A 25,961-nucleotide genomic window follows, 5' to 3' on the forward strand; every position below is an offset into this window, starting at 1 on the left:
GTTGTATTTTGGGACAGGGATACCACTGGTTCATGCTGTAATTCAGGCCGGGTGTCTGATCAGACTAATTGCTATAAACATATAAATACTGCGGTGACCCTCGTGCGTAATTGCGCAAGATGGCACTGGCACATACTCCGTGCGTAATTGCGCAAGATGGCACTGGCACATACTCCTTTTTCCCTCCACGTTTAATAAATGTGATTCTTTATGTCGCACATCAATGTCAAACATCCTCAAATTTAAAAGCAACACATTAACTACATGTTGGTAAAGGAGTAATATTTGGTCTACCATTAGATCAGACAGTCCCACAGACACAGCTGACAGCATCAGCAGCGTTGATATGTTGCCACTTTTTTTCGCTTTCTTTTATTAGTGATCCCGCTGCTGTGGCCACCAAATAAAATCTTTCTTCAGTCCTCCACCTCCCGTTAAAGGGTCTCTAGCTCAGTCTCGGAGAAATTCCGTTTTTTGGTTCGTTTCTCACCCGTCACCATGACTCACAACGAGAGAACACTTGCATGCCGACTTATTTATATGCAGATCGCATTCATGAGATGATTTGCATGACCATTTATGGTTAACTAGGGCGTGTAGAGGACGGAATATGAGGCGGATCTGGGTGCGTACAACTCCAGGAAGTCTGTGATTTATAAAGAGAACATTGCGTGCAAGTGTGCGCACACCATTTTCAGCTTTTGGGCACACGTCAACTTTTAGTATGAATCCTAAGCACTCTTTTATAAATGAGGCCCCAGACTTAGATNAAAGAGAACATTGCGTGCAAGTGTGCGTGCGCACGGTTTTATAAATCAGATTATTTTTTGGTGCACACCATTTTCAGCTTTTGGGCACACGTCAACTTCTAGTATGAATCCTAAGCACTCTTTTATAAATGAGGCCCCAGACTTAGATATTTGACCCTACTTGTATGTGCCTCTGTATCAAAAGGACTGGCCCTAGCTTGGCCCCCCCATTGAAACTGGCCTAGAACTGCCACTGCTCTCTGCCCTGTTAGCATGAGCTAACATAGCATAACGTCATCTCATCACCACTCATCATATTTTGTTGCTTGGGCAGAAGGCCCGCAGCAGTGGTTAACATCCAACACAGAGCTGTTAATCTCACACCAACACCAAAATGGCTCAACTCTGTCATTAAACCTGTTTATATTCATTGGATAGCATAAGCCATGTGATGTTAACAGTTAGCCGCCCTGTTACTGTGTGTGTGGGTGTGTGTGTGTGACAGAGAGAGCGAGAGAGAGAGAGACAGAGAGAGGCGGTGGGGTGCGGGTGGGGGTTGGGGGGGGGCTGAGCAGATCAAAACGCTGCCCGCAGCTCTACAATGAAATGTGATTTTAAAAGTTTTAAATTGTCACATTTGCGGGAAAGTTGCAGTGATCTAACAAAATTGCAAGGTCATGCAGAACTGACGGGGATTGGCTGAATTTGCATTAACTGTGGTGATCACAACATCGCAAAATCCCTAACTGAGATATGGATTGGAGAAGCATGTGTTGTAATACCCTTAAAAGGCCACAAAATGGCCAAAGTGTATAGGCAGTAAGCGACACTTTGTACAAGGACATACTGAGATCAATAAATCTAAATTAGATTGGTGTGGTGGATGTGCGTGTCATGGAAAAATGAACAAATAAAGAGTTAAATGATCAAGTTGTTTTTCATGTTATTTAATAAAGCGATAAAAGAGAATAATAAGGGTTATAACAGAGTCGATCTTATTTCAGCTGAAACGTCAGAGCTTTGACACCTGGAATGTCCTCCATACGTCTGACAAAGAAGAACAGATTCAGTCACATAATATAATTAAAAGTTAGAAGAGAAGGAGTAAAAGGAAGGCCTCGAAAAGGAAATTTCTCACACAAATAAAATCTCTTCAAGGACACAATTAACTTCAAGTACAATGCAGCCTTACACACAGACAGGAAGCAGAGTATTACATGTCTATATATAGTAATGATGCATTTTGTTCCTACAAATGGTTAGTTTTAATCAATACCCTGTTTATCAACACTGGTGTGTGGAATGAGGATAACACAGATATAGCCACATGTTGTCATATAAACTTGCTGCAAGTGGCAAAGTCACTGAAGTGAGGTTTAACGGTAACAGGCAGACAACCAGTAGAGTAGTAATGTTATATTATATAAGTAATCCATTTCTTTTAAATATCACCCTTACTGTTACTTCCATTTCTTATGTTGCCATTAATGTAATGTTTGCTGAAAAATGACGTAGCGTTACTGTAGCTGCCTCCAAAGAATGAGCGAGAGCAGCTGCTCAGTGTACGGCTGAGAGGCAGAAGCTGCAGAGATAATCAGCATGCAGATCAACATATCTGACATCTTAAGGCCAGTTCAGACCAAAGATTCCAGACGCAACGAAACGGTTTCAGGACATGACAGAGAAAAGTTGCAGTGGTCTGAATGACTCATGCATATCTGCTCAGGTCAGCTCATGTCGTTGCAAAGGATTCAACCTGTTGAAAAATGTCAGGAGATGAGTTGTTTGCATGTGTGTGTGGATGTGGACATTTTCTAGTTTTAAAATCCAGCCCAGTTGAATTTTTAATTGGTTAGCCCTGTGTAAGGGCATCTAAACACCAGAATAGTTGAGTGCTCTGCCGATGCATCCATGTGCTCTCTAGGGTTTGTTGTGCTGTTCAGCTTTACGTTACGTCGTGACGTACCCATTGCTGTAGAAATGTGGGTCTGATGCAGCTTTTAGGGGCTGTGCACATGCGTCGTCTTTAAGCACCTGGAAAACGCAAGATCGGGCACTGACTGCGACTTTTGTGCCTACTCTGCACCAACTTTTGAGAGTGCAGAGGCAGGTTGCGTCTGAAGTTGCTAAGCAACCTTAACAAGCACCGTATCGTGGCCTATTTATCTGAAATCCTGAGTGCAGAGCTGATCTTCTTCCAGGCACTGTTTGTGTGTAGGCCCATTGTCAGTGAGACAGATATAAAGCTCAGTCATGTGACGAGTGACAACCAATCACAGCCAACAGATTTTTCCCTTCATCCGTAAATATCAGTCTGTGATAAATATGGAGAAGTTGACCTTTTAATACAGGGCAACACGTAGCTTAATATCTGTCCCTTGGACAATAGGCCTACACACAAACAGCACCTGGAAGTGCTCAGGATTTCATATAAATAAGCTATGATACAGTGCTGGTTATGGTCGCTTAGCAACCTCAGGCGCAACCTGCCTCTGTGTGTTATCACTGTAACTAATGACAATTGCCATTTTCTTCTGTACTAGTCAAATGACCAATGCAAACAGTTCAAGGTCCTCTCTATTCATTCTATTTCCATGGGTGACGCACAGAGACAGCAAGAAGAAGAGAAAGAGAGACTGAATGTTGCACAAAATTCATAACAGGCGTCGCATAACTGAGCATCATTCTGTTATCATTGACATGTGATGGCCATTATCATGGCCAACAAATATCATTTTGAAAGATCATCTCTACACACTAATCACTCATCTAAGATGTAAAGGGCTAACGTCGGTGCAGCTACACAGCAAAAACCACATCCTGCTGCAGGCTTCAGATGAACATAACATGGCTTAAGTGACAAAGACAGAGGTCAAACATGCTGTACAGCATTGCAAATTGCACTTGAAGAGATTTCTGTGATGGTGACGTAGACCATCTTGTGTGAAATAAACCTTAACTGATTCTGGCTCAGAAGAAATATTCTTTGACACAATTCAGCTATCTTATATGTTACTCTTTACCTCAGCAGTCAGTATTAATGCATTTATGTGCTAACAGGACAGAGAATAGCATGATTTCTGCTTTTAGTGTGGCAGCTGTTAGAACACGGGGTTGTGTTGGCCGCATAATATTGGCTTTCTGTACCAATACCAGTTCTCTATTTGGTACCTTGATATCAATTCCAAAAAAATATCTAGGGCAAATAACTGATAACTCTGAATTTCCTAACTCCCAAAAGATAGATTTAGTGAGAAACATGCTGTCTTCACTTAGAGACTATTTTTTACAAAGAAGTACAGAACCTAATCTAATTCAATCAGCTTCTGAAAGAGAACAATAGAGAGACAAAGCTTGAAATATAGACGTTGCTGCAAAGCTACAAATTCTAAAGCTGTTAAAGGGTGCTTCACACACAGCTGTACTCCCACAAAACAGAAGATCTATACAACCAGCACAGTTTCAAGGTGGACACCTAAGATTAGTGTCACCAATTCAGTATCTGACCAAATGTCTGCCCTTCTGTTCCTCAGATATGACGTTGAATAATGGCCCAAGAAGTGTTTTTGGATTACATTATGATGTCACAGTGACTTTTGGGACGTAAAATGTCATCAATTCCTTATTTTATCCTATTAGATATTTGTGTGGCATTTTTAATTAGCATATGAATTTTTGCATTATGGCCAAAACTATGTTTTGTGAGGTTACACTGATCCTAACCTTTGACCTTCGACAATCAAATTCTATAAAGTTTATTCTTCAGTCCAAGTGACGTTTGTGTCAAATTTGAAAAAATTCCCTCAAGGTGTTCTTGAGATATCATGTTCACAAGAATTAAATGGATGCACAGTCACAGTGGCCTTGACCTTTGACCACTAAAATCAAATCAGTTCATTTTCGACTCCAAGTTAACGTTTGTGCCAAATTTAAAGGAATTCCCTCAGTGTTCTTGAGATATTGCGTTCACAAGAATGAGACAAACAAGGTCACAGTGCCCTTGACCTTTGACCTAGGGATGTTCCTGGCGGCTAATTTCCCTGTCGACCACTATGCTGTTTTAAAACTCCAGTCTACTCGAGCATTACCGCGGGGAGGGGGACTGCTGTCTGATGGCTCTGTAGCACCCACTAGTGGCAGGCGGCTGCATTACAGTTAAGCGGCCTTGTACATGAATAAAACACTAATTGGTTTAACCGATTAATATATCTGGTGCCGACTAGCAAGGGGACGGACGTTTCATCGTTAATATGTTCAATCGCATGCATCCCTACTTTGACCTATGACCACCAAATTCTAATCAAGTCATTCTTGAGTCCAGGTGGATGCTTTTGTGCCAAATCTAAAAAAACACACGCAAGGCATTCATGAGATATCACGTCTGTGGGAATGTAGGGCTGGGAATCAGTACTAGATACCTTTAAGGTATTGACCAAACTAACCCAGTACCAAGTATCAAAACTTCCTCATCAAACCATACTTGTATTCAGTCATTTTTATGCCCAGATTAAGAAAACAAAAAGACTTTTTGTATGGTTTTAATCACTGTCCATCACACCAAGTGTTTAATGCAACTAAATGCTTCCATTCACATGATGGGTATCGAATGAAGTAGAAAAAAAGTATTAAAGGTATTAAATGAGGTACTCTATTGGAACCAGTATCACTTTATGGGTATTGGAACTGGTGTCGTAATTTTTTAAACAATACCCTGCCCTATAAGAATGGCACAGATGGTCAGACAGACAAATGGACATCCTGAAAACACAACGCCTCCAGCCACAGCTAGTGCTGGTGCGACAGCATAAAAACAGTGTACAATACTGCAATTACAACAAAGTTACCTGAACAGATCAGTAAGGTTTTTAGGTATTTTATTTATAGGCTTTAGATCTCATAAATCAAAATTCAACTCAGTCCAAAAAAGGGTCATGTCGGTATACATTTTGGGATTGAGAAAATCTTTAAGTGCCATTAAAATCAATGAGTATCAAATTTCAATGTACTCACTATGACCAGAGGTGTATTGACATTGTGCCAGAGGAGGGAGCTTGTGAGCGGCTGTAGTAGAATCAAATTCAGTTAATCCAATACAAATCTCTCTGTACATTTTCCTCATGTACCAAATTTTACTGCCTTTCTCTTTCTCAAAGCATGTGTGCATGTATGTATGACTAAACACAGACTTACCTTAATGCCTCTGAGGGATGCAAATGCCTCCTGGCCAGGTCTCAGAGCGATGACGTCTCCTTCCACCAGCAGACTGACAGGCAGGTTAACCAACTGGGAGTCACGGTAAGTCCAGTGAAGGGACCACGATGGGGACGAGGGTGTGTACAGATCAGGGTACAGAGATGGAGACCATCGCACATCACCCACACACCCTGACAGGTAGTCTGGAGTAACAGTAGCAGTTAGAGAGAGGAAGAGGGGAGCATTACAAGCATGAATATGGTGTCACTGAATGTCATGTAATTATTACCTATAAATGAAGAAAGAAGAAATATGTTGTATGGAAAATTGCAGAGCCCTCCTTGACCTGATTCGTGTCAGTTTGGAAATATTTAACATTGTAATGAGATGCATCATCTCTTAAGAGACCATCATGTAGGATTTAGGGGGATATATTGGCAGAAATTAAATATAATATAGTAATTATTTTCTTTAGTGTATAACAACCTGAAAGTTTGAATTGTTGTGTTCTCCCTAACTTACAATGAGCTGTTTATATCTACATAGGGAGCGGGTCTTCATTGGATTTATAACATGAAACTGCATTTTTTGACGCTTTACCAGTTAAAATCGCCGGGTCTGTTTCTTTAGGAGAGGAAGAGACCTCTGCGGTTATTTCGGCTCCCGATAAAAACTTCCTGAACAATGAACACTGAAGGAATTCTAGCTGGCAGAAATTTTTAGCTGGTTGCAATCTGCAGTTCCCTGCTAGATACCACTGAATCCCTCTAAATCTTACACACTTCACCTTTAAATTCCTGTCAGTATGTGATCAGTGCTCTAGATACAACATGTGAGAGTTATGTCACACTGTCCAAACATTTAGTGCTAAAGACTGGAAACTGAAAAATCTATTTGTTCGTGCTGCATTGTTAACTTGCTTGCAACACTGTTCATGTACAAAAAAGTTCAAGAGTTTAAACAAAGAGAAGTGAAGCATTTTGAATCCATCATTGTATCCAGAGCTGTGTTACACCTAGCATTGGCTTTCACTGATGCCGATCAATCAAAAATTGCCTTGATCAGCCCTGATACCACCATCACATATCGACCCCAGACATCCCTAGAGTTGATATTGCATTATACAGTCAACCATTTCACCAAATGGACAAGCTCAGATTCATTTCAAAATCCCTTGCAGAACACACATAGAGGAGGACTAGGGCTGGATATCAAAATTCACTACTGCAGAAGATACAACTTTGCATCCAAAAAGGACTGTGATAGTGTGCTTTCAAGCAGTCTTAGGATGCAGAACAAGATACATGGTAGACGTTGTAGGTGAATTCATGGAAACACACTGAACATGATGAGGCGCACTGCGGCAGGACCCAGATGTGCCGATCACCTGCATCTCTCTATAACAACAACAACAGTTCCAGTGTGTCAGATTTAGGAGGATTTAGTGGCATCTAGTGGTGAAGACTGCAGATTGCAACCAGCTGAAACTTCTCCTGGTAAGAATTCCTTCAGTGTGCATTGTTTAGGAGGTTTTTACTGTGAGCTGAATTGTCTGCAGAGGTCTCCTCTCCCCCAGAGCAAACAAACCAGCTGATTTAAACGAGTAAAAACACTTGATAAAGCACTTTCATGTTACAAATCAGTGTTTTTTCAATGCTGCACATTGCGTAGGGGCTTCTAACTTAAGCGGCGTAAATCCCCCATCTAGCGCCAGTGTTTGATTTGTCCGTTCTGGGCTACTGTAGAAACATGGCTGCAAACATGACAATCTCCATAAACGAGGACCCTGTCTTTATGTACATATAAACATTTCATTCAAAGGCACTGAAAAAACAACCCTTATTTTCAGCTGATAATACACTAAAGAAACATACTTATATTCCATTTCTGCCAATATATCCCCCTTAATCCTACACACTGGACCTTTAAATAAAGAAGAGATGCATAGCAGACAAACAAGGATTTTCCTTTACAGGAAGTACAAATTCCATAATTCCTCTATATCTCCAGTATTGAGTCAACAAGCCTGACTCACCGCTGAGCTGTGTGATGATGCCCTTGAGACGGCGGACCATCTCACTCCTCTTCAGCCGCTCCTGACGTCTGACCAGCAGCAGGTTTAGCAAGAAGAGAAGAAGGAGGGCTGCAGCGTTCACCAGCTCTATACCAGAACTGTGGAGATGCAAGGAGGACAGCAGAGTCCAACATTTCAGTCTTCAACAGGTCCAGCACAATTAGAGACACATTTCTAAAGTACCTTGCATTGCGTATTTAAAAAAAAAAAAAAAAAAGTTATGTGAAGTTAAACCAAATATTGTAAAACAGGGGTTTAAATTGATTCCCTCTAAGAAACCATCTCCTTTACACATAAAGCAAATGTATCCAAACTCAAACCAAGTTAGTGTTTTAATGGCTCAGTCACTGCTGGTCACTAAGTATACATATTTAATTAAATGGTATTTGACAGAAAAGAGAGCAGTCCAGACAAGTGTAAGATTGCTTTGGCACACAGCAAGAACAACGACAGCTGGTGTTTGCGTAGCTGGTGATTCATTACAGTTTCTCACTTCTGTTCATCCTGGACATGCTGATTATTTATCATGGGAATAATAAAGTTAAGTGGTAAAGTAGAGGAGCAGTGATGCCCAGACTGAGAGAGAGAGAGAGAGAGAGAGAGAGAGAGAGAGAGAGAGAGAGAGAGAGAGAGAGACAGAGACCTCCTGCGCCTGTTCTTTCTATCTGACAGCAGAATTTAATATGTGGCATTTCACAAATTTCAACATTTTCACATTTTGTCTGAGCCTAGTTTACCCTGAAAAGAATTTACTTTTATAACAATGGTGATGTAACTGTTGGATAACGTAGGCTCAGACACAATGGTGGTGTAACTGTTGTATAATGTAGCTTTAGACATGATGGTATGAGGAAACTGTGCACAGTGCAACGCCTTCTCAACACGCTGATAGTTGTCTTAGCATAGACCACAGATGTTACAGAAGCTTTAGGAAGAAAGAAATCATGTCCGAAAGTGAAATAAGAGCAAATCCAGAACAGTTCTCTCCTGACATAAATAATAAATGACTGCCCAAAGATTTTTATTGATGCTGCACGTACAGTATTATTAATGTTCCAGAACAGGACGGTTCAGCTAAAAGAGGGCACCTACCTGCCCTTTGGCTGGCTGCCATGGCAACAGAAGAGTCCCAGCACCACCAGTAGAGTGAGGGCAGCTCCCGGCCAATGGAGGCAGGAGTGACGGTTGCTATGGTAAAGGAAGCTATTCACCCACTGCTCCTATGAAAACATGACAAAACAACAAGGCATAAGCCAAACAATATGCAGTGTGTTATGTAAGGCATTAGACATGTGATGGATATATTTAGAAGAATGATCAAGGATGTGTAGCTATTAGTGGATGGGATCAGGGCCATGTGGAACACACTGCTTTCTGTGTGTCTTGTGTTCTTGTGTTTTCACACTCTGGAGGACAAGAAATCCTCACAAGGATGTAATGATGCAAAACTCTTATTTTGCTCGTTTAGCTAATGAGGGTGTAGGGTTAGATTTAATAATAATAAATATTATGTTTGGGTCAGGGCTCAACACTAACCAGGCTGGCAAGCAAGGGTTAGTTTTTAGTTGCCGAACCAGAAAATACAGTTGCCGTTTTTTTTCTGAACCATTTTTCTACTGTATTCTTTGAGTAAATACGATACCATTCTTGCACTTAATAATGAAAATGTGACATAAAAGAATGTCTGTAATGAACATGACTAAATGACGGGGCTGGATGAACCTGCAGGCAGCAGGCATCATCAGAAAATTGATACTCATGTTGGATGTGATCCATACAAAATGAAGAAAAGTAATTTTTTCCACAACTTGAAAGATTTGCCAAGATCATCGTTACAAATGACCTCATCCTCCAGATCTCCCAACAGTAGTGATGTTACACGGTGAGCCAATGAAAGCATAAAAGAGTCTAATGGACTATAATAATTTTGTGCGCAGCTTGGTCCATGACTGAAACAACCACGTGAGTAAACGTATTTGTGTATAACTGTCTTTTAAGCCCAGTTCAGACCAATGATTTGTGATAAGATGAGTTGAAACAAGCAACTACTTGCAATGCGCCATTCTGCAATGTTCTAAAAACCTGCTGATTCACACCAATGCAACTAGATTAGACAACTCTCTGTACTTCTGTTCTCATTTCCAGCTTTTCAGGCTATTTTGTGGCTGAATATATTTTGTAGCTTCTCAAAATGTGTATGAGGATAGTGACAGTGAGATACTGGCTGTAGTTGCCTTTCTGGTAGTGATGAAACAAAACGAGCATCAGATGGATTATTTTTATAACAAATACGCCTCAATAATATAAATAACCAGCGTCAATTCATAAGTCGATGAGAATGTGTGTGTGGGAGATGAATGAACACATCCAGCGAGAAGCAGCGACCCACTGTAAGGACAGAAACAGAGCGCTCGGCGGGGACGGAGAACCTGCCGCAGCAAGTGAACGTACCGTCTGTGGTCATTTTTAATTGAACAGTGGACTTCACTACCAGCCGATTGGCTGTAGAAACAGGTGACGTGCTTTACATTCTAAAACCAGCTGCCGGCGATTTGACCAGCAGAGTTGCAGCCGGCTTAAGTCGAGCTCAGACCGACCTGTTCACAATGCTGCAACTTTTCTCTGCAACGTTCTAAAATGGTTTCATCTCGTAACAAATCTTTGGTTTGAACTGGACTTCATATTTCAACTCTGTCAGGCTAAAAGGTATCTAATTTAGATAACATTTGCCTACTAGGTGAACCATTCCCAGAGGTCTGGTAAAAGGGTATTAAAAATCTGAGTCGTGGCTAAAAACAGTGAGTAGTAATTGCATCCAACTTGAGACGTGTTTAAAACAACACTTTTACGTTAATGTATGACATTAGTTTACTCCGATCCTCCAGACTGAAAATGGAGGTTTTGGATCCACACCTGCTACTGTTTCTTAGTACCTTTTTCTTAGCTTCTCTGATACGTCCTACTATTTTAGGGACTTAAAGTGGACCTTGTTATTGCCAATTTGATCGATTGGAACAGCTGTAAACAGCGCAAATCATAGTCATTTCTGAAGTGTTGGTAGCCCTTGCCCTCCATCTGCACAGTGTGCCAATACATAAAGTCGTATGCAAAGAAGCTATATGCTTTGCCATTGTCTCCAAAAGAGATGCCTTTGCACACATCAGTAACCAGCACTGTCTGGTTCTGACTCTAACAGCAAGACTTAAATATCACTAATGCAACAAACACTAGAACTTTTTTTTGGGGGGTGCATGTTTTGCTGTCCCTATTTCTATATGTTAAAAAGTGGCTGACACTGATGGCAACCAAAGGCCAAGTACTGGTTTGCCAATGTGTAAAAATGGTTGTCAATGGCGACTGGCAACTGGCAGCTTGTTACTGTTTTGAGCCCTGAAGAGATTTAAGTTTAGGGAGTGACTGTATTTAACTGAAAACCAATGATATGAATGTGTATGTAGAAATGTGTGTGTGTACCTGTGCAGAGGCTCGTCTGCGTGCAGCCCTCTGGTGCTGCTCCAGCAGGCTGCTGAGCTGGTCCCGTAGCTTCACCAGAGCCTGGCCGGTCGACAGGCCCAGAGCCACAGCATCCTCCTCCTGCAGCAACACATACAACAACCCTTTATCCTCCCCACAAAAATGAGGTATGAACAATTTGGCTGACAAGATAAGCCCAGGTACTTTGCTCAATACAATGATCATGATTTGCACAAAATAACTTGATATTAGATGATTTCTTTGAATAATTTACAATAGCAATTTTCATAAAATTTTAACAGCATTGTTCTATGACCTGAGCCAATGACACAGCCATTCTTGCATAACTGAGGTGAGAGCTGTGTGTGTGTACTCAGGTTTTCTGCAGAGTTCACCAAGTTAAATTTAAGACTTATTAAGACCTTTAATACCATGTTGAATGCAATTTAAGGGCCCTGACACACCAAGCCAAGGTTCAGCAGTTGGTCAATGTCGGGCTGTCGGTGAGCTTATGTGGCCCTAGTTTCTGCGGTGTGTCCCACCCTGTTGTCACCAGTTGGCCCTTGATGCCTGTATTTCGGCCGATTCAGTGTGGTGAATCAGCATCTGAGGCATCAGAGCCCATCAGTGAGAGAAATCACTCACACTAACAACGAAAGTCAAGAGGGCGTGAAACATGTCATATTAGGTAAGCTTATTCTTTTTAGCTGTTGAGGTCAGCAGAAATGGTTCATAACTGTTAGGTTTTTTTGTTAACTGGCGCACACTAAATATTCTTCTTTCTTTCAACATCAGCTTGTGTTGTTTATGTGCTAACCGGCTAATTAGTGTTTTGAAGCTGTCCTGTCGGTCCTCCAGTTTCCCTTCTTGAGTGACGAATACAGACTACCGCTGTCTGTAGGTTAGGTATGAAGAGTTATTTCCTTTCATGCAGGCACATAAAGTACTTGCTGGTTGGCTGTTTGCTGCAGTCTTTGTGGTGTGCTTAGTTCAACTTTTTTGCCGAGACACAGGCGTCGTTTGGCGACACAACAGTGAGCGCTAGCTTTTTGATGTCAGTTTGGTGTGTCTGGGCCTTAATTGCTGTTCCACTGTATGAAAGTCTGAAAAAACAGTAGGGATGATACAAACCTAAAGTATTCGTTATTATATCACATTTTTTCACTACATCCCAGCTGTATAGAAAAATAATTTCCGAAAGTATAAATAAACACAACCTGGATGTAAACAGTACAAAATGGATATATTAACCAATTAGAAGTTATAAATATATGTAAGTTAATTTAAGTTTTCCTATGTTTTACACTTGACCCTTAAGGGCTGATAAGCTTCCTGGATACAGTAGCTAGCAGTGACAGTGTATCTTACAGGTCTGATGTTACCTTCTCTAACTTCGCAATAAACGATTACAAGCTTCTTGCAGCACAATCAACTGTCACAACTTAGGTTGTCAAAAGCAACAAAACGTCAACACTTTTTGTGATAGCAATTTTTAAAATGATACAATCTCCATAAATTATACATTTGGTAGTATCAAAAGTACCAAAGCTATAAGGCAAACAGATCCACCAACAGATTTTCGACCCAGAGGTATTGTATTAACCCTATGGGCCCGAACGACGCACAGTGCATCCAAATTCACACCTGTTCTTTATTGATTTTCTCCGCAACCGTGCGTCATAGCCACGCATATCACGTGAAACAGCGGAGTCGTAGCTTTCCGACAAGCACTTGTCAGTAGTCCAATGTTTTCACAGCGAAAAACAATGATAAAGTTACACTAAAATTATGTATAACAAAGCTTTCATGCAGCTTTGCACACACATTACTCTTGGATGGATTACTCGCGAATGCAGGCTCGCACAGAAATGCCATGCATATCACATGAAAGCGCAGGACCAGAGCTTTCCACTGATACCACACATCACTGTGCTGTCATCCCATCATGCTATAAATCCAGATCAATTGGCTACAAAATAAAAACCTGATGAATTTCTTTACAATCCATTATACAGATCTTGTTATCAGTCACTTCATATAGTGAGGAATAATATTATTACAATTTTTCTATTATCTTAGATGTAATTATTGCATGTTTCCTTCAGTTTTTGACTTGTGAATGAGTCAATAGAATTTCTTGCAATAATGAAAAAATACTGTCAATCACGTCCGCCTGGCACAAACCACATGTTTTGGACAGCTGTGAAGTGACAGAATGTCCCACCATCATGGTTCTTATATTACCAGATTCCAGAGAGTCTCCCCTCTTCATATATGGCAGAATATGTCAACTTCCAACTTGCTATGCTGAGATACATGTAGAAATGTAAGAATTTAGTAACATGGATTTATTTTTTTTATTGATATGAAAATTAATATAAAATACAGGCACATAGAAGGACATGTATATGGGCATCCTTTATAATGACTGTGATATGAGCTTAAAAGTAAAGGCAGGAAAAATACCCCAGAAAGGCCTAGGGCCCGAAGGGTTGCGGCTCCGTGAATACAGCACACTCGGAACTCCTCATGCTGCAGTTTGTGGAGTTTTAATCGCGCAGTGGATAACAGATCCAATCAGATCAGATCCATAGAGGAGCAGCTGCTGCAGAAGCAAACTTGAAGACTCAGTGCAATTAACAATCGAGTTTCACTCATCTTTGTTGGTCTGTGCCCGGAGTATGCCCCGCATTGCAAGCCTAAATGGGCACTTTTGTCAAGTCATGTTGACAAACCACATAGGCCTATCAGCTGTGTGCTTGAGATCAGACTAGAGACGTAACATCTGAAAAGATGGGGAAGTACTTCCTGCATTTGTAATGTTACTTTCTAAAACAGAAAACACACGTTTTACATTGTGATATTTACTGGAAATACGGAAACGTTACAAATGTAGGAAGAAAGCAAGTACTCACCCATCTTTTAAATAGTTACACCTCTAGTCTGATCTCAAGTACACAGCTGATAAGCCTTCATGGTTTGGTTACATGACGTGACAATATTCAACGTATTCAGTGTGGACAGAGAGCTCTGAGGTTATGTGATGCAACGTTATAATCGTCAGCCGCTCATTTACTGTCAGGACATTATGTTCCAACTCAGGAGCGACTGCTGAGTCATGTGCGGAAAATTCAGTATACCTGTCCGGGTCTAATATCAGACCAGTTGTAAAAATTTTACACTGGCTCAAACCTTGCACTTGTCACTGTCTCTTTTTACCCAGTCGTCCAATAACGGTGGAGGAGGGGTGGGACAAATAGCCTGCCACACACAACTAATGCAACAACAATGGAGGAGAAATGTTAATATGCTGTAGGCCATGTGAAAATATATCAAAATCATTAACTCACAAAAACCTGTACTTTGTGTTCCAGGCGGATCATCATAAAATTTAATTTAATTTAATGAACAAATTTCTGATATTGCGACATGCCTACTTCCTACTACATAAGAAAAGAAAAGAATGTGATTATAATAGAGAGGGAAACAGTGTCATGTGTAATGTTAGTGGGAAAGCAACCTTTCCCACTCTCCATGTCACTGTGAGGATGTGTGTGTCTGCAAAGGACTGCACATACGCAAACAGAAAGACTTACACAAATATGAAAACTCACACGCACACACACACAGGGTTCAGCTTTCAGGCTCTACATCCCACACAGGCAAGCTATAAATATCTTCCCATTTCCCCAGAGTAACAAAGCCTCAACAAAAATCCTCCAGACAGACGTAAGCACGCAGAGACAGCCTTAGTAAAGCAGAGCATGCCTACAACCTGGGAAGGATCTAGATTGACCATGGATGCCCACTAACAAATCAAGAGCATTACATCAACGTGCAAACACTAATACTGACAGTAAAAGCTTTGCCATATCTGACAGACACTGTCACTCACCCAAACAAGCAACTGACAGGATTGTTACATTTGTTTAGCCTTCACTGAGGAGACTGTGTTCCACTACAGACAGGCAGACAGACAGACAGACAGAAACGAGCAAGACAACTTACACTGCTCTTCTTCCTGAGGAAGATCCCCTCTCTTATCTTCAACACCATGACGGCCCTGCTCTGCCTGCTCTGCTTCACTAAAATCTGTATCACTGCTGCTGAGCTACAAGGGCAATATCCAACGACAGCCGAGCTACGTGATGAGAATCATTACGTTTCAGAAACTAGTTGTCAAGATGTGAATGAAGTCCTAACCGGAGCCTGCTCATGTCTACAGTCAGGAGAGAACTGGAGATGCTGCAAAACCTCACCCAAATTTCCCTCGTCACTGAGCTGCAGACAACAGAGCCCAGCATCAGAACACGCTGCCAGCTGGACTTTAATTCAAAAACACCAAGTCTGGGTGCCTTTCTGGCATGAACCGAGCCTCATTCAGTTCAATTCAGTTCAGCAGCTGGCTGGGAAACTAAGCAACAAAACCCCGACTACAGAGAGGGAAAGGGTGGGCTGAGAGAGGCCAGACATAGTGGGGAGGGGGGGCTCTTTTGATGTGAGGAACAATGCCAGCCAGCCCTGTATAACCCTGGTTACCCTATTTTTCACTCTTGCCGGCTTTGCATATTTTGCAATGATGCAGGGATGCACACAGAGAAGCTATAGAGAGAAATGGTAGAGAAGGTACAACAAAAAAAATCCCAACCACAATTAGAATTGGAATTAAGCCAACATGGACAGGAAGTCTTTTGAGTGTTCATAAAATTACTAATCATAACATCTACAGCTTCATGTCAACAGGGCAACGCTGCACAAACTGCAGCCTTTAAAATGATCAACAATGAATCCATAACTCTCTCAACAAAAACAAAACATTCTAACCCTCATGAAGGGAGGATTTATTGTAAAACTGTTGTATTAGACAACGTTAGTTTTAGCAAGGCATAGTTTTAAAAAAGCGTAGCCAGCATTTATTTGGTCACAATTTAATTATAATAAATCCTTTTTTTCCTCATATTGACACCTCCAGTAGTTTTTTCCAGGAGGGATAAAATGTGTGTACTGGGTGATGCTGTGATTTGATTGGGGCAAAATCTGTGTGAACGGCAGGCACTTAAAATAAAAACTTACTAATAAATAAGAACTTAAAATGATGAAAAATATACATTAGAGGCCTGTTTTTTCTGACCAACATACTTAAACCCAAAGATATTCAATTTACTATAATATAAGGCAAAGACAAAAAGCCAGTTGAAACTTTTGAGAAGCTGAAACCAATTAAGGTCAGTATTTTTGAGCCTGAACCCTGTTTCCCATGTTTTTGTGTCTAAGCGACTAACTTCTTTGTTAAAGTATAAGATCTTTTTTCCAGTACCAGAACCAGCCTCAAAATCCCTACTGCCAGACTGTATTAATGATCATTGTAAAATACGCTTGATTTAAAGTTGACGGAAAAAAGTAACCCTCCATCTTGGCCCGTCCTTCCACTGTTTCAACCACAGACTGTAATAAAGATGGCCAACATATCAACTCCCAAAACATGAAGCCAAAACTTGTCGTTCGCCCCTGGTGGCCGGCTGCAGCACAGGTCATAAACCCCACCCGCTCCACGTTCGCAGACGGGACATGGGCAAAACTAAAACGGCAATAAATTTTTAGTAAGTTCTTATCACACTGATGATTGTTCAAGTGTTCATTTTTCTAATAAGTTTGGTTTTAATCAGTAATTTGATGCTATAAAAAAGGGGGTTTAGTTGACAGGGACCATGTACAGAACAGGTTCTATACCAGAGTTAGCTGAATAGCTAATTTGCATCTGTGGTTTAATGTCATGATTGACAGGTGTGTTTGCCAAACAGTGCTTCATGATCAACGGCACTGCTCGGGATTGTTTGGCGGCAGCAGATGGGACATGGGTCAAATTAAAAACTCAATGTACACATCAAATAATTTTTTTCCAAAGATAGCTTCTATCATTTTAGGTAGTTCTTTTCACTCTGATGTTGGTGTTTATTTTTCTGATAAGTTTGGTTATAACTAGAACGTTGATGTTAAAAAGCAAGGGGGATTAGGCTCATGATTGATAGTTAAGTGTGCCAATCAGTGTGCTTGCTATCAATGGCGCTGTTCACAACTGGCAGGGCAGGTAAATGTGCAGGAACTAGATACCAGCAGAGATTGCTACTGCGTAGACACTGGCTCTAGATGACTTCACCGGCGAAAGATTGCAGCAGCCATATCCGGGAGATTTTGTCTCCATTTTTGTGCAGAGGGAGTGAGTGGAGAGGCTTCATCTTTTTTTATATCTATATACATTCTGTGGTTTGAACAATTACCAACTCTGGTTTGGTTGTAGTCTCGCTCACCAGACCTTTCTCAAGAAAAGAAAGGTCTGGCTGGGCCGACTCTCACTTTGAGATTGCAGAAAAAAACGCCCCGGCTGCTTGTACTTCTTTCAACCAATCACAATCGTTCTGGGCGGTGCCACAGCAACGGTGCGCTTGCAAAAATATTGCCGGGGGGAAACAGGTTTTGGTGTAACACGCCCACAAAAATATCACCTACAGGACGCGAACCATGGCAGAAAAATGGCTATATCCCCGCAAGATCAAACACCGCAAAAGTTAGTAAAGGACGTGTTGAAAACGGTTGAAAACTGCTACACAACCAGAAGTGGTAGGGCAGGACTTCAGCGGGTGGCTCGTTCCGCCCAATGAGAGGCTGATCTCTGCAGCGAACTTCCGCCCACTCAGACTAGTTTGGTTGAAATAAACTCTTAACAGGCACAGTATCGCAAAATTTTACATGACAGTATTGTACTGATACACCACGCCGAGTACAGATATTTTTATCATATAAATGATTGACATCATGATGACTTAAATATGGTGATAGTATAATAAAATTTGGCCTCTGGTGATTTCCACCCCAACTATACATGTTGAAGTTACTGTTTAAATAACTTAAGTCTGGCAGGTTTCGCAATGGTGATTTTGGGGCTGTTTCTAACAAAATGGATCTTTCTCTTTAAAAATGGTCTCTCTATGAAGGGGTCCTTTCCATACTGTTATCAGACACTTAGAATAACAACATGAGTCTGTCAGTGACAAAAACACTTTTAGTGTACTAAACTGACGGTGCGAACATGCCACGAGTGGTTAAACTGCAGCCTGTTTCATTGCTACAAGCTGCAGCACTCTCCCTCAGTGCTGAAAAAATTGTTTTAAATTGTTCCCATTAGACACTTAGACAAAACATGGGAAAACAGAGTCCCAGTTGGGAAATACCAACTTACCCTTTAATAATTGGCTATAACAGATTATATAGGAATATAGTATACATTGCCTAACACATAATGAGAGTAGAAATCAAATTTCAGTTCAACAAGAAGAAAGAGATAATAAACAGATGCCTCTCCTGAACTTACCTGAAAGCAACTCTCAAACAATCGCCATGCAATCAATAGACAATCTTTTAAAACTATCAGTGTGTATCACAACTTGTCAGTTTGGGGTTATCAGAAAAGTAGTAAATCATGATACAGTGTCAGAGTCCTCTCTCTAACCCAGTAAACAAGAACCACTTGAAGGCATCGTTAGTCCAATGCTTTTCCAATTAAATTACGAGAACAGTTGTTCTTCACGCTTCAATTACAAATTATTCATCTCACCATAAATACAAATATGAATTCAAACTGGTACATTCACTGTGTCAATCAACACTATGTTATGTACATCATATGTGTAAAAAGAAAGGTCGACTCTACCCCTAAGACTTCCAGGACATTCATGTGTCCTTTAAAGGGAGGGCAGCTACATGCTTCTGACTGTACCCTTATGAGGTAATGATTATATAACACAACACAGCACACATAGGTGGAAACACTGAGATAGAAGAGGTAGAAAGCGTTTCTTTGAGCCTCTTGAGCAATAGGTCAGCAGCGGGCACGTTTTTGTTCCCACTGCTCAGTTGTGAAATGCCTCTCCTACGCATCTATGTTTAACTTAACAGGTTTGATCATTTGACCCTTCAGATGGCTTTAACTCCAATGACCGAAAGTGATCAAGGACAGCGAGAATTCAAGTGGGAAAGTCGATATGAAAGAATGTGAAGTGATGCTGTTTTTCACAATGTGGGCCAAAAAAAGTAGGGCTGTCAGGGTTAGCGCGTTAATCGCACTGCAATTAAGGTCCATACTTAACAGGTTTTTTTTTTTTTTTAAGTCATGTTAATCGCATGCTTTTATGTTGTCCCTTTGACACACCCCAGTCAAACCCCTGCAGCGGCCTCCTGCTTCCTGTGCAGCAGTGATAGGAAATAATGACACCACTGCGTTTTTGAATGGCTCCTTTTTTTTTGAAAACTCCCAGACAGCTCAGTTGACCAGTCAAAAGTAATATGCACTTTATGTTAAACCAAATTAAAATATCACAGATGTACTTAAAGTTTGAGCTACCACTTACAAGCTAAGTACACAGCTGCAGCTGATCAAACCGATGTCAACAGGCAACCCCATCGCCAAAGCCCGCAATTCACTATTTTCTAGTGTGTGAATTGACACAGACCTGTGGATGAAACTAAATCAGAGAAGGTAACTACAGCACTTGCTCAATGGGTGGGAAATGAGTGCACGCCAGTCAACATCGTGGAAGATGTCGGCAACCCTGCAACCATCACATCAACCCTGCCCGCTGCCCTCTGCCTTGACACTGCCCTCTCTCTCTCGTGCTGCGTGTGTGAGACAGAGTCACTTGTATGTTTGATGTGAGTGTTAATGAGTGAGGTGAATCAATGGCGCATTGCTGGTCTTCATGGTAGTCGTAGGCTTGTCTATCGTGGGACTGTGAGGCAGCACCTGGATGTGTTTATAGAAATGCAGCCTGACGGTATAGACATTACATTCATCAGATGTATAAAACGTGGACAAATTCATCTGTGGTGTAGGGTTATATGTGGGCCGGGGCATTGAGGGTAGGCTAATTTTCAATACCACAGAAAATCTTCCTCTTTTTTTACAGCCCAGTGTTGGCAGGTATGAAGATCACACTGTTATAGCTAACAGAAGTGAACTGTAGAGGAAGTTACATTGCAAAATTTGGTCCATAATCAGTGACACTGAGAGGACATTTGAAAGGACACTTCACCGACTTTCAACTAGCTTTGTATCATAACAATGTGGGTGATGTGTGTAAATTAACTGTTGTAAACTTCCCTCCATCTAGTACCTAGATCTCCTCCCCCCCCCAAGCCACTCTTCGGCTGTTGCTTGAACGACAGGCTGTACTTCCTCATTTTCATATAGCTCACCACCCATGCTGCCACCACTGACACAGACCTGCCTCTCTCTTCCCCTCTCAAACTCAGACTAAACTCTGATCAAACCCTAAAACTAGGCAATGCTAATAAAATATAAACAAAGATTCTGTTACTGCACTGCCCCTTTCTCGCCTAAAATGTTCTTTAGAAACATATTTTAGTGTCCTCTTTTGTGAACAGGAAGTACGCACCATACCCATAACCAAGATTCTGTTACTGCGTTGTCTATTTCTCGCCGTAAATGTTTTCAGAAACATGTTTTAGCTAACTGTATTATGAGATTGTTTGTTGCCAGTCAGCAGCCATTGTGTCAAACAGACATGTTCACATAACGTCACCCACCAGTGGAAGCCTTTATTGGTCCATTGTAATCGTGTCTTTCTACTTCATAAACAGCTCAGTTTTATGAAAAGACCATCTTTTCAGTAGTGAGATACTTCTCAAACAATGCAGGTCTTTGGTGTCCATCAGTGTATGTGTCTCACAGTGGAATCTAAGACCATTTCCGGTGGACAATTAGGTTTTTCTCTCACGTGGGTCAAACTGTATAACCTATGAAATGGTCAATAGTCTTGTTTTGTCCAACTAACAGATCAAAGCTTTTTGGGACTGGGAAAACACACTTTAGTGGACACAGGGCCTGACAATATTCAATTTAATGCCACATATGACAAAAACAGCTGAAAAAATATATAAAAAACAACTAATCAATTATTAGAATAGTTTTCAATTCATATTCTCTTTATGAACCGACTTATTTTTGCAGCTCTACTTTCACGATTGCCAGCGCTCAATGCCAGTGTCCCAAATCACAATGTAAAGGGGCCTTTAGGCAATATTCCTGTTTACACAACTGCTCTTTCAGAAATTAAGCTAATGTTTCCCTGAAGAGTACCACAAAAAACTCGGGCATGAACCTCTGCTAGGAGACACTGCAGCATAGCTAAGCACTTCCCTCAGAGCAGTCTAAATCCCAGGGGTCCTATCTGCTCAGTAAACAGCTCTCCACCTCAGGGACAGTTAGATAGCATAGGCAGATGCTGAGCTAAGCCACCAAACTCACCTGCTTCTTATCCTGCTGCTCCATGGCAACCACAGCCACTCAACATGCTCCGCTCCTCAACCAGCCAATGGCACCCAGCAGAGCCTTGTCAGTGCTGCTCTGCAATGTCCGAATGTGGACGCCGCACACCGGAGGTTCTCGGCCGGATTGTTCTCAGCCCGCTGGCTGCGGAAGCTGCAGATGAAGTAATTCAGATTTGGACGGAGGAAGATGTAGAAGGCAGGCAGGTGTAGCCTTGGTCCCCCACCTGGCAACACCTCCTGCCCCACCTCTTCTGCCAGTGTGGCAGGAGGCACGCCCACACCTGCAGGGACCAGCAGAGAGAAGCGGGTAACTGTGGGATTTGGGGTTTTGTATGGAGATTTAATTGCTGCTCAGGTGCAGCACAGGGATCCTCTTCTTAACATTCATGTAGAGGTCTGTAGATGAATGACAAAGTACAAGAATCAGTTAAAAAGCAAGTCAAACTGGAATGACACATAGTTGACCTACACTGCACAAATGTAGACCAGGTTAAATTCAGACATTAGTTTTTAAAAACCATCATGGTTGGCAGGCTTTGCTATTTCCACATTAGTTCAAGCTGCGTGGTTAGCTTCAATGCTCATGTTGTATGGTGTTGGGGCTACAGCAAAGGCACCCAGATGTTAGCATAATAGCTCTATTGAAAAGCAGACCAAGGCCCTGAATCTACTGACACCAGGCTCACCACTCACTCTGACCACATAAGCAGCTTCCTCTGGCACAAAAACCCAAATGAACTCCAGAGTCAGCAGTCTCCATTGGCAAACAGTTGACAGCGCTCAGCCAAACAGAAGAGAAAAGAGCCAGACAAACTGAAAGGTGAGAGGGGGTACTGACTATAAAGTAAGACTGTTCGAGTAAGATTAAACCCAATACACTCAGAAGTGGAGGTAGTGCAAAGTCAAACAGGATTCAAGTGTCTGAGTAGGTCATGACAGTGTGATAGCAGGACTCTCAAACTGAAGCAGATAAATAGAACTCAGCTGTGATTCATTTTGTTAATGAGGCCTGTGCTTTTCCTACTGTGACATGTCAAAATGTTTTCAGTAAAAGGGCCAATCAAGGTTTTAAAGTCACCTGAAGTGACATGCTCACTGACAGGAAATGGCATAACTTTCAGTTTGGGATGCTTCTTATCCTCAGCTTAATTCTCCCTTTACCTGGAATACCTGAACCTGGAATAACTATGTGGTGCCAAAGCAGGTGTTTCCAGTTCTGACAACAAATGTTACCGCTACTACTATCCCTGTTTAGAACTGCCACCCAATTACTGCGTGGGTGAGATACAATCCCAAATAAGTCTACTACTAGCTAAGTAAATATAGTGAGTTAATCCTCGTCAGACGAGCTCAACGACTTTAGATTGATTTCTACACTTTCACCCTGCAGACCGCAGTGCTGGGAGAAAGTGTAGATGTTGCCTTTAGCTGATGTCAGAAACGTGATACATCATTTAAAATTGTGGCATTGAAGTTTAAGGGGAGCTACGCCTTTTTTCAAAATTCATACATGTTTTTCCCCTGGTCTATGACAATAGACAGGTTTTTTTTTGTACTTTTAAGTAAGTAAAATGTATTTATATAGGTTAGCGTTTTTCACAGACAAAGGTAACAAAGTGCTTTTAAAGGGCAGGTAACAATATCAAAGAATAAAACACAGAAGATAAAGTGACTACCCGGAACACGTAATTAAAAGTGCAAAACTGTTTGGACAATACATAATTTAAAAAAACAGTACATAACAAGAATACCCAAAATAATGAAAATACAGAGCAAATGCATACAGTTTACCCAAATGCCTTTCTAAACAGGTGTGACTTAAGCTGGCTTTTAAAAGAAACCATAGACTCAGCAGACTGTAAGAGTGCAGGCAGAGCATTTTAATTTAAATATGGTTGCAGAGTGCACAAGAGTGCATAAAAATGTAGGGATGCCTGATAATGGATTTTTGTCGATATCCGATATGCAGATATTTTCAAACTCATTTTGGCCAAATGCCGATGCTGATACCAATAAATGCACATATGTTTTCCACCCAATTGCAGAGAGCATCAAGTCTGTCCTGTAGTGGCACTGACATATCATTATGCCTACTTTTATTGTGATAGCCCTTGTAGCAGATGCAGACATAAAATACATTACTTTTCAAATTGTACACTGGGAAAAAAAATAAAACTACTTAAACTCAGGTTACATGTAAAACATGCCATACTTATTTTTATGAAACATTTTCAATGAAAATCTTTAACGGGCTTGGATGATGGTCTTCCTAAGACAGTCCTGACAACAGCCAAAACCAGGGCAAATCTGACCTATTAAAACTAATTGAAGTTGCATAATTAAAACGTCATCTCACTGGCCTGTGAGATCAGCAAAAATGTTAATTTTAGGCTGATTCTGATATTTCTTTCTAAAGCTGTAATCTGCCAATACCTATGACGTGAATTCCTATATAAAAAAAAACATTTAAATAGAGCTTGTTGATCAAAATAGGTGCCAGGGGAGAGCCCTGATCTCGGTGGCACCGCTGCCTTTGGCCCCTGGCCTCCTGTCATTTTTCAAAAGTCACCCATGGGCAAAGTAAGTTGAGTATCCCTGTCATAGGGTATAAAATCTGGAGCAGCTCCATAGACAATGAATGGTGAAAGATGTTCTACATGACACTGAGAGCACCCAGGGTAATGTTCTGAGTTAATGGGTACATTTTCTGTTTCAGAGCTGAGAACACTACCATAAGAATAAAGCTCATTTAGATAACAAAGAAAACAACATTCAGTCTCCCATTCATCTGTCTATAGAGCAGCTCCAGACTTTATATTTGATGACATCACAGGTTTGAACCTCACCTCTGGTTTCTGGCTTTGAGAGAGAGTAGCTCATGTTGACCAATATTGATTGAACTTTCCTGGGCCAGAGAAATAACATATTTAATTCTGAATTTAGGTGGTGTTCCCCCTTAAGTTGCTAATGTTCATGCACTGACGTTAGGCTAAAAATTACAAGATTCCAACTGCTCACACTGACGAAACAGCCCGCTAATTAACGTTACGTTGTTACTGTGTATGAAATTACAAGTGGAGCAAAACATCAACGCTAAAGTTGCCTCAAAGGTCTGAAACGACAGCTCTTGCCGCCTGGGTGTGACGTCCTTAAGTCTGTATCCTTAATTTGACAACATATCGTAAAACATGTTTGCTATGAGTGGAACCTCAATGCTAAAAACATTTAGCGTTAAAGAGTTTGTTAGCGTCCTCTCCATACAGAATGGCTGGCAGCCCGGCTAACGTTAGACGTCCTCTTTCCTTGATGTGAAAGGCATATGCTAACACAACAGAGGATTCGACCTAACTTGACTTTACGCTGTTGCAGTATTTTCTGTAACAACCCAGCCAGTAAATGTACAGTATTGGTCTGCAAACTCACCCCGTAATTTTAAGGTCGTCGTTGTTGTCCTTTTAAAATTACGATTTTCTCTCAGATACAAATGCACTTGTGAGCCTTTACGGTACCGCAGCAGCCATGTTGGGGAGCGTTTTGCATGGAAGAAGGAATGATGTGTTGTAATTGGTCGGCGCCAGAGCAGTCTATCCTCTGATTTGCTGAGACCAAAACATAGTTAATGTTCTATTTTGAAATAGGAAACCTCAAAGCTTTACCTCGGAGACGCTACCAATTCATGACACTCAAAGTCGTATTGAGTTAAAAACAGATATTACGACAATAACCAAATGATGATATAATGAAATAAAATAATAATTATGAGCACTACCATAACAAATAATTACAGGTTAGAACTTTAAACCTGCAAAGTAGGTGTCAGGTTGTCACAGTCTGTTAATCTCCAGCAGCTTGTCACGTCACCGTACAACATTTCATCAACGTTTTATAGCATAAACAATTAAAACTGTCACAATGAACAGAAATTATGCGATGACGTTATGTTTAGTATGTGATGAGCGTTTAATGCTAGTAATCTGTAATATAATTCTTGTTCAACCTGTTTTTTATATATATTGTCCCATTTCACGTGAATGCAGCACTACAAGTAAAAACTGTATGAGTTAAGATATGAAAATATACTGTTTCCAGTCAGTGTCACATTTGTACTTTTACTGAAGTAATATATT

General features: G+C 41.0%; 1 protein-coding gene across 2 annotated transcripts in view; it reads right to left on the reverse strand.

Moving 5' to 3' along the window:
• The window catches only part of tmem94 (transmembrane protein 94), a 51,102-nt gene extending 25,723 nt beyond the window's left edge, over positions 1 to 25,379 (reverse strand). For both annotated transcript variants that reach the window (XM_050059987.1, XM_050059986.1), the window contains exons 1-6: positions 25,258 to 25,379; positions 21,812 to 22,230; positions 11,491 to 11,610; positions 9,109 to 9,236; positions 7,978 to 8,114; positions 5,940 to 6,145 (exon numbers count right to left, since the gene is read on the reverse strand). In XM_050059987.1, the coding sequence (XP_049915944.1) occupies positions 5,940 to 6,145; positions 7,978 to 8,114; positions 9,109 to 9,236; positions 11,491 to 11,610; positions 21,812 to 21,835 (615 nt within the window). In that variant the 5' untranslated portion in view covers positions 21,836 to 22,230; positions 25,258 to 25,379. The remainder of the gene's footprint in view (positions 1 to 5,939; positions 6,146 to 7,977; positions 8,115 to 9,108; positions 9,237 to 11,490; positions 11,611 to 21,811; positions 22,231 to 25,257) is intronic.
• Positions 25,380 to 25,961: the final 582 nt, after the last annotated feature.

This window comes from Epinephelus moara, chromosome 13 (assembly GCF_006386435.1).
Source record: "Epinephelus moara isolate mb chromosome 13, YSFRI_EMoa_1.0, whole genome shotgun sequence".
NCBI classification, from domain to species: Eukaryota; Metazoa; Chordata; class Actinopteri; order Perciformes; family Serranidae; genus Epinephelus; species Epinephelus moara.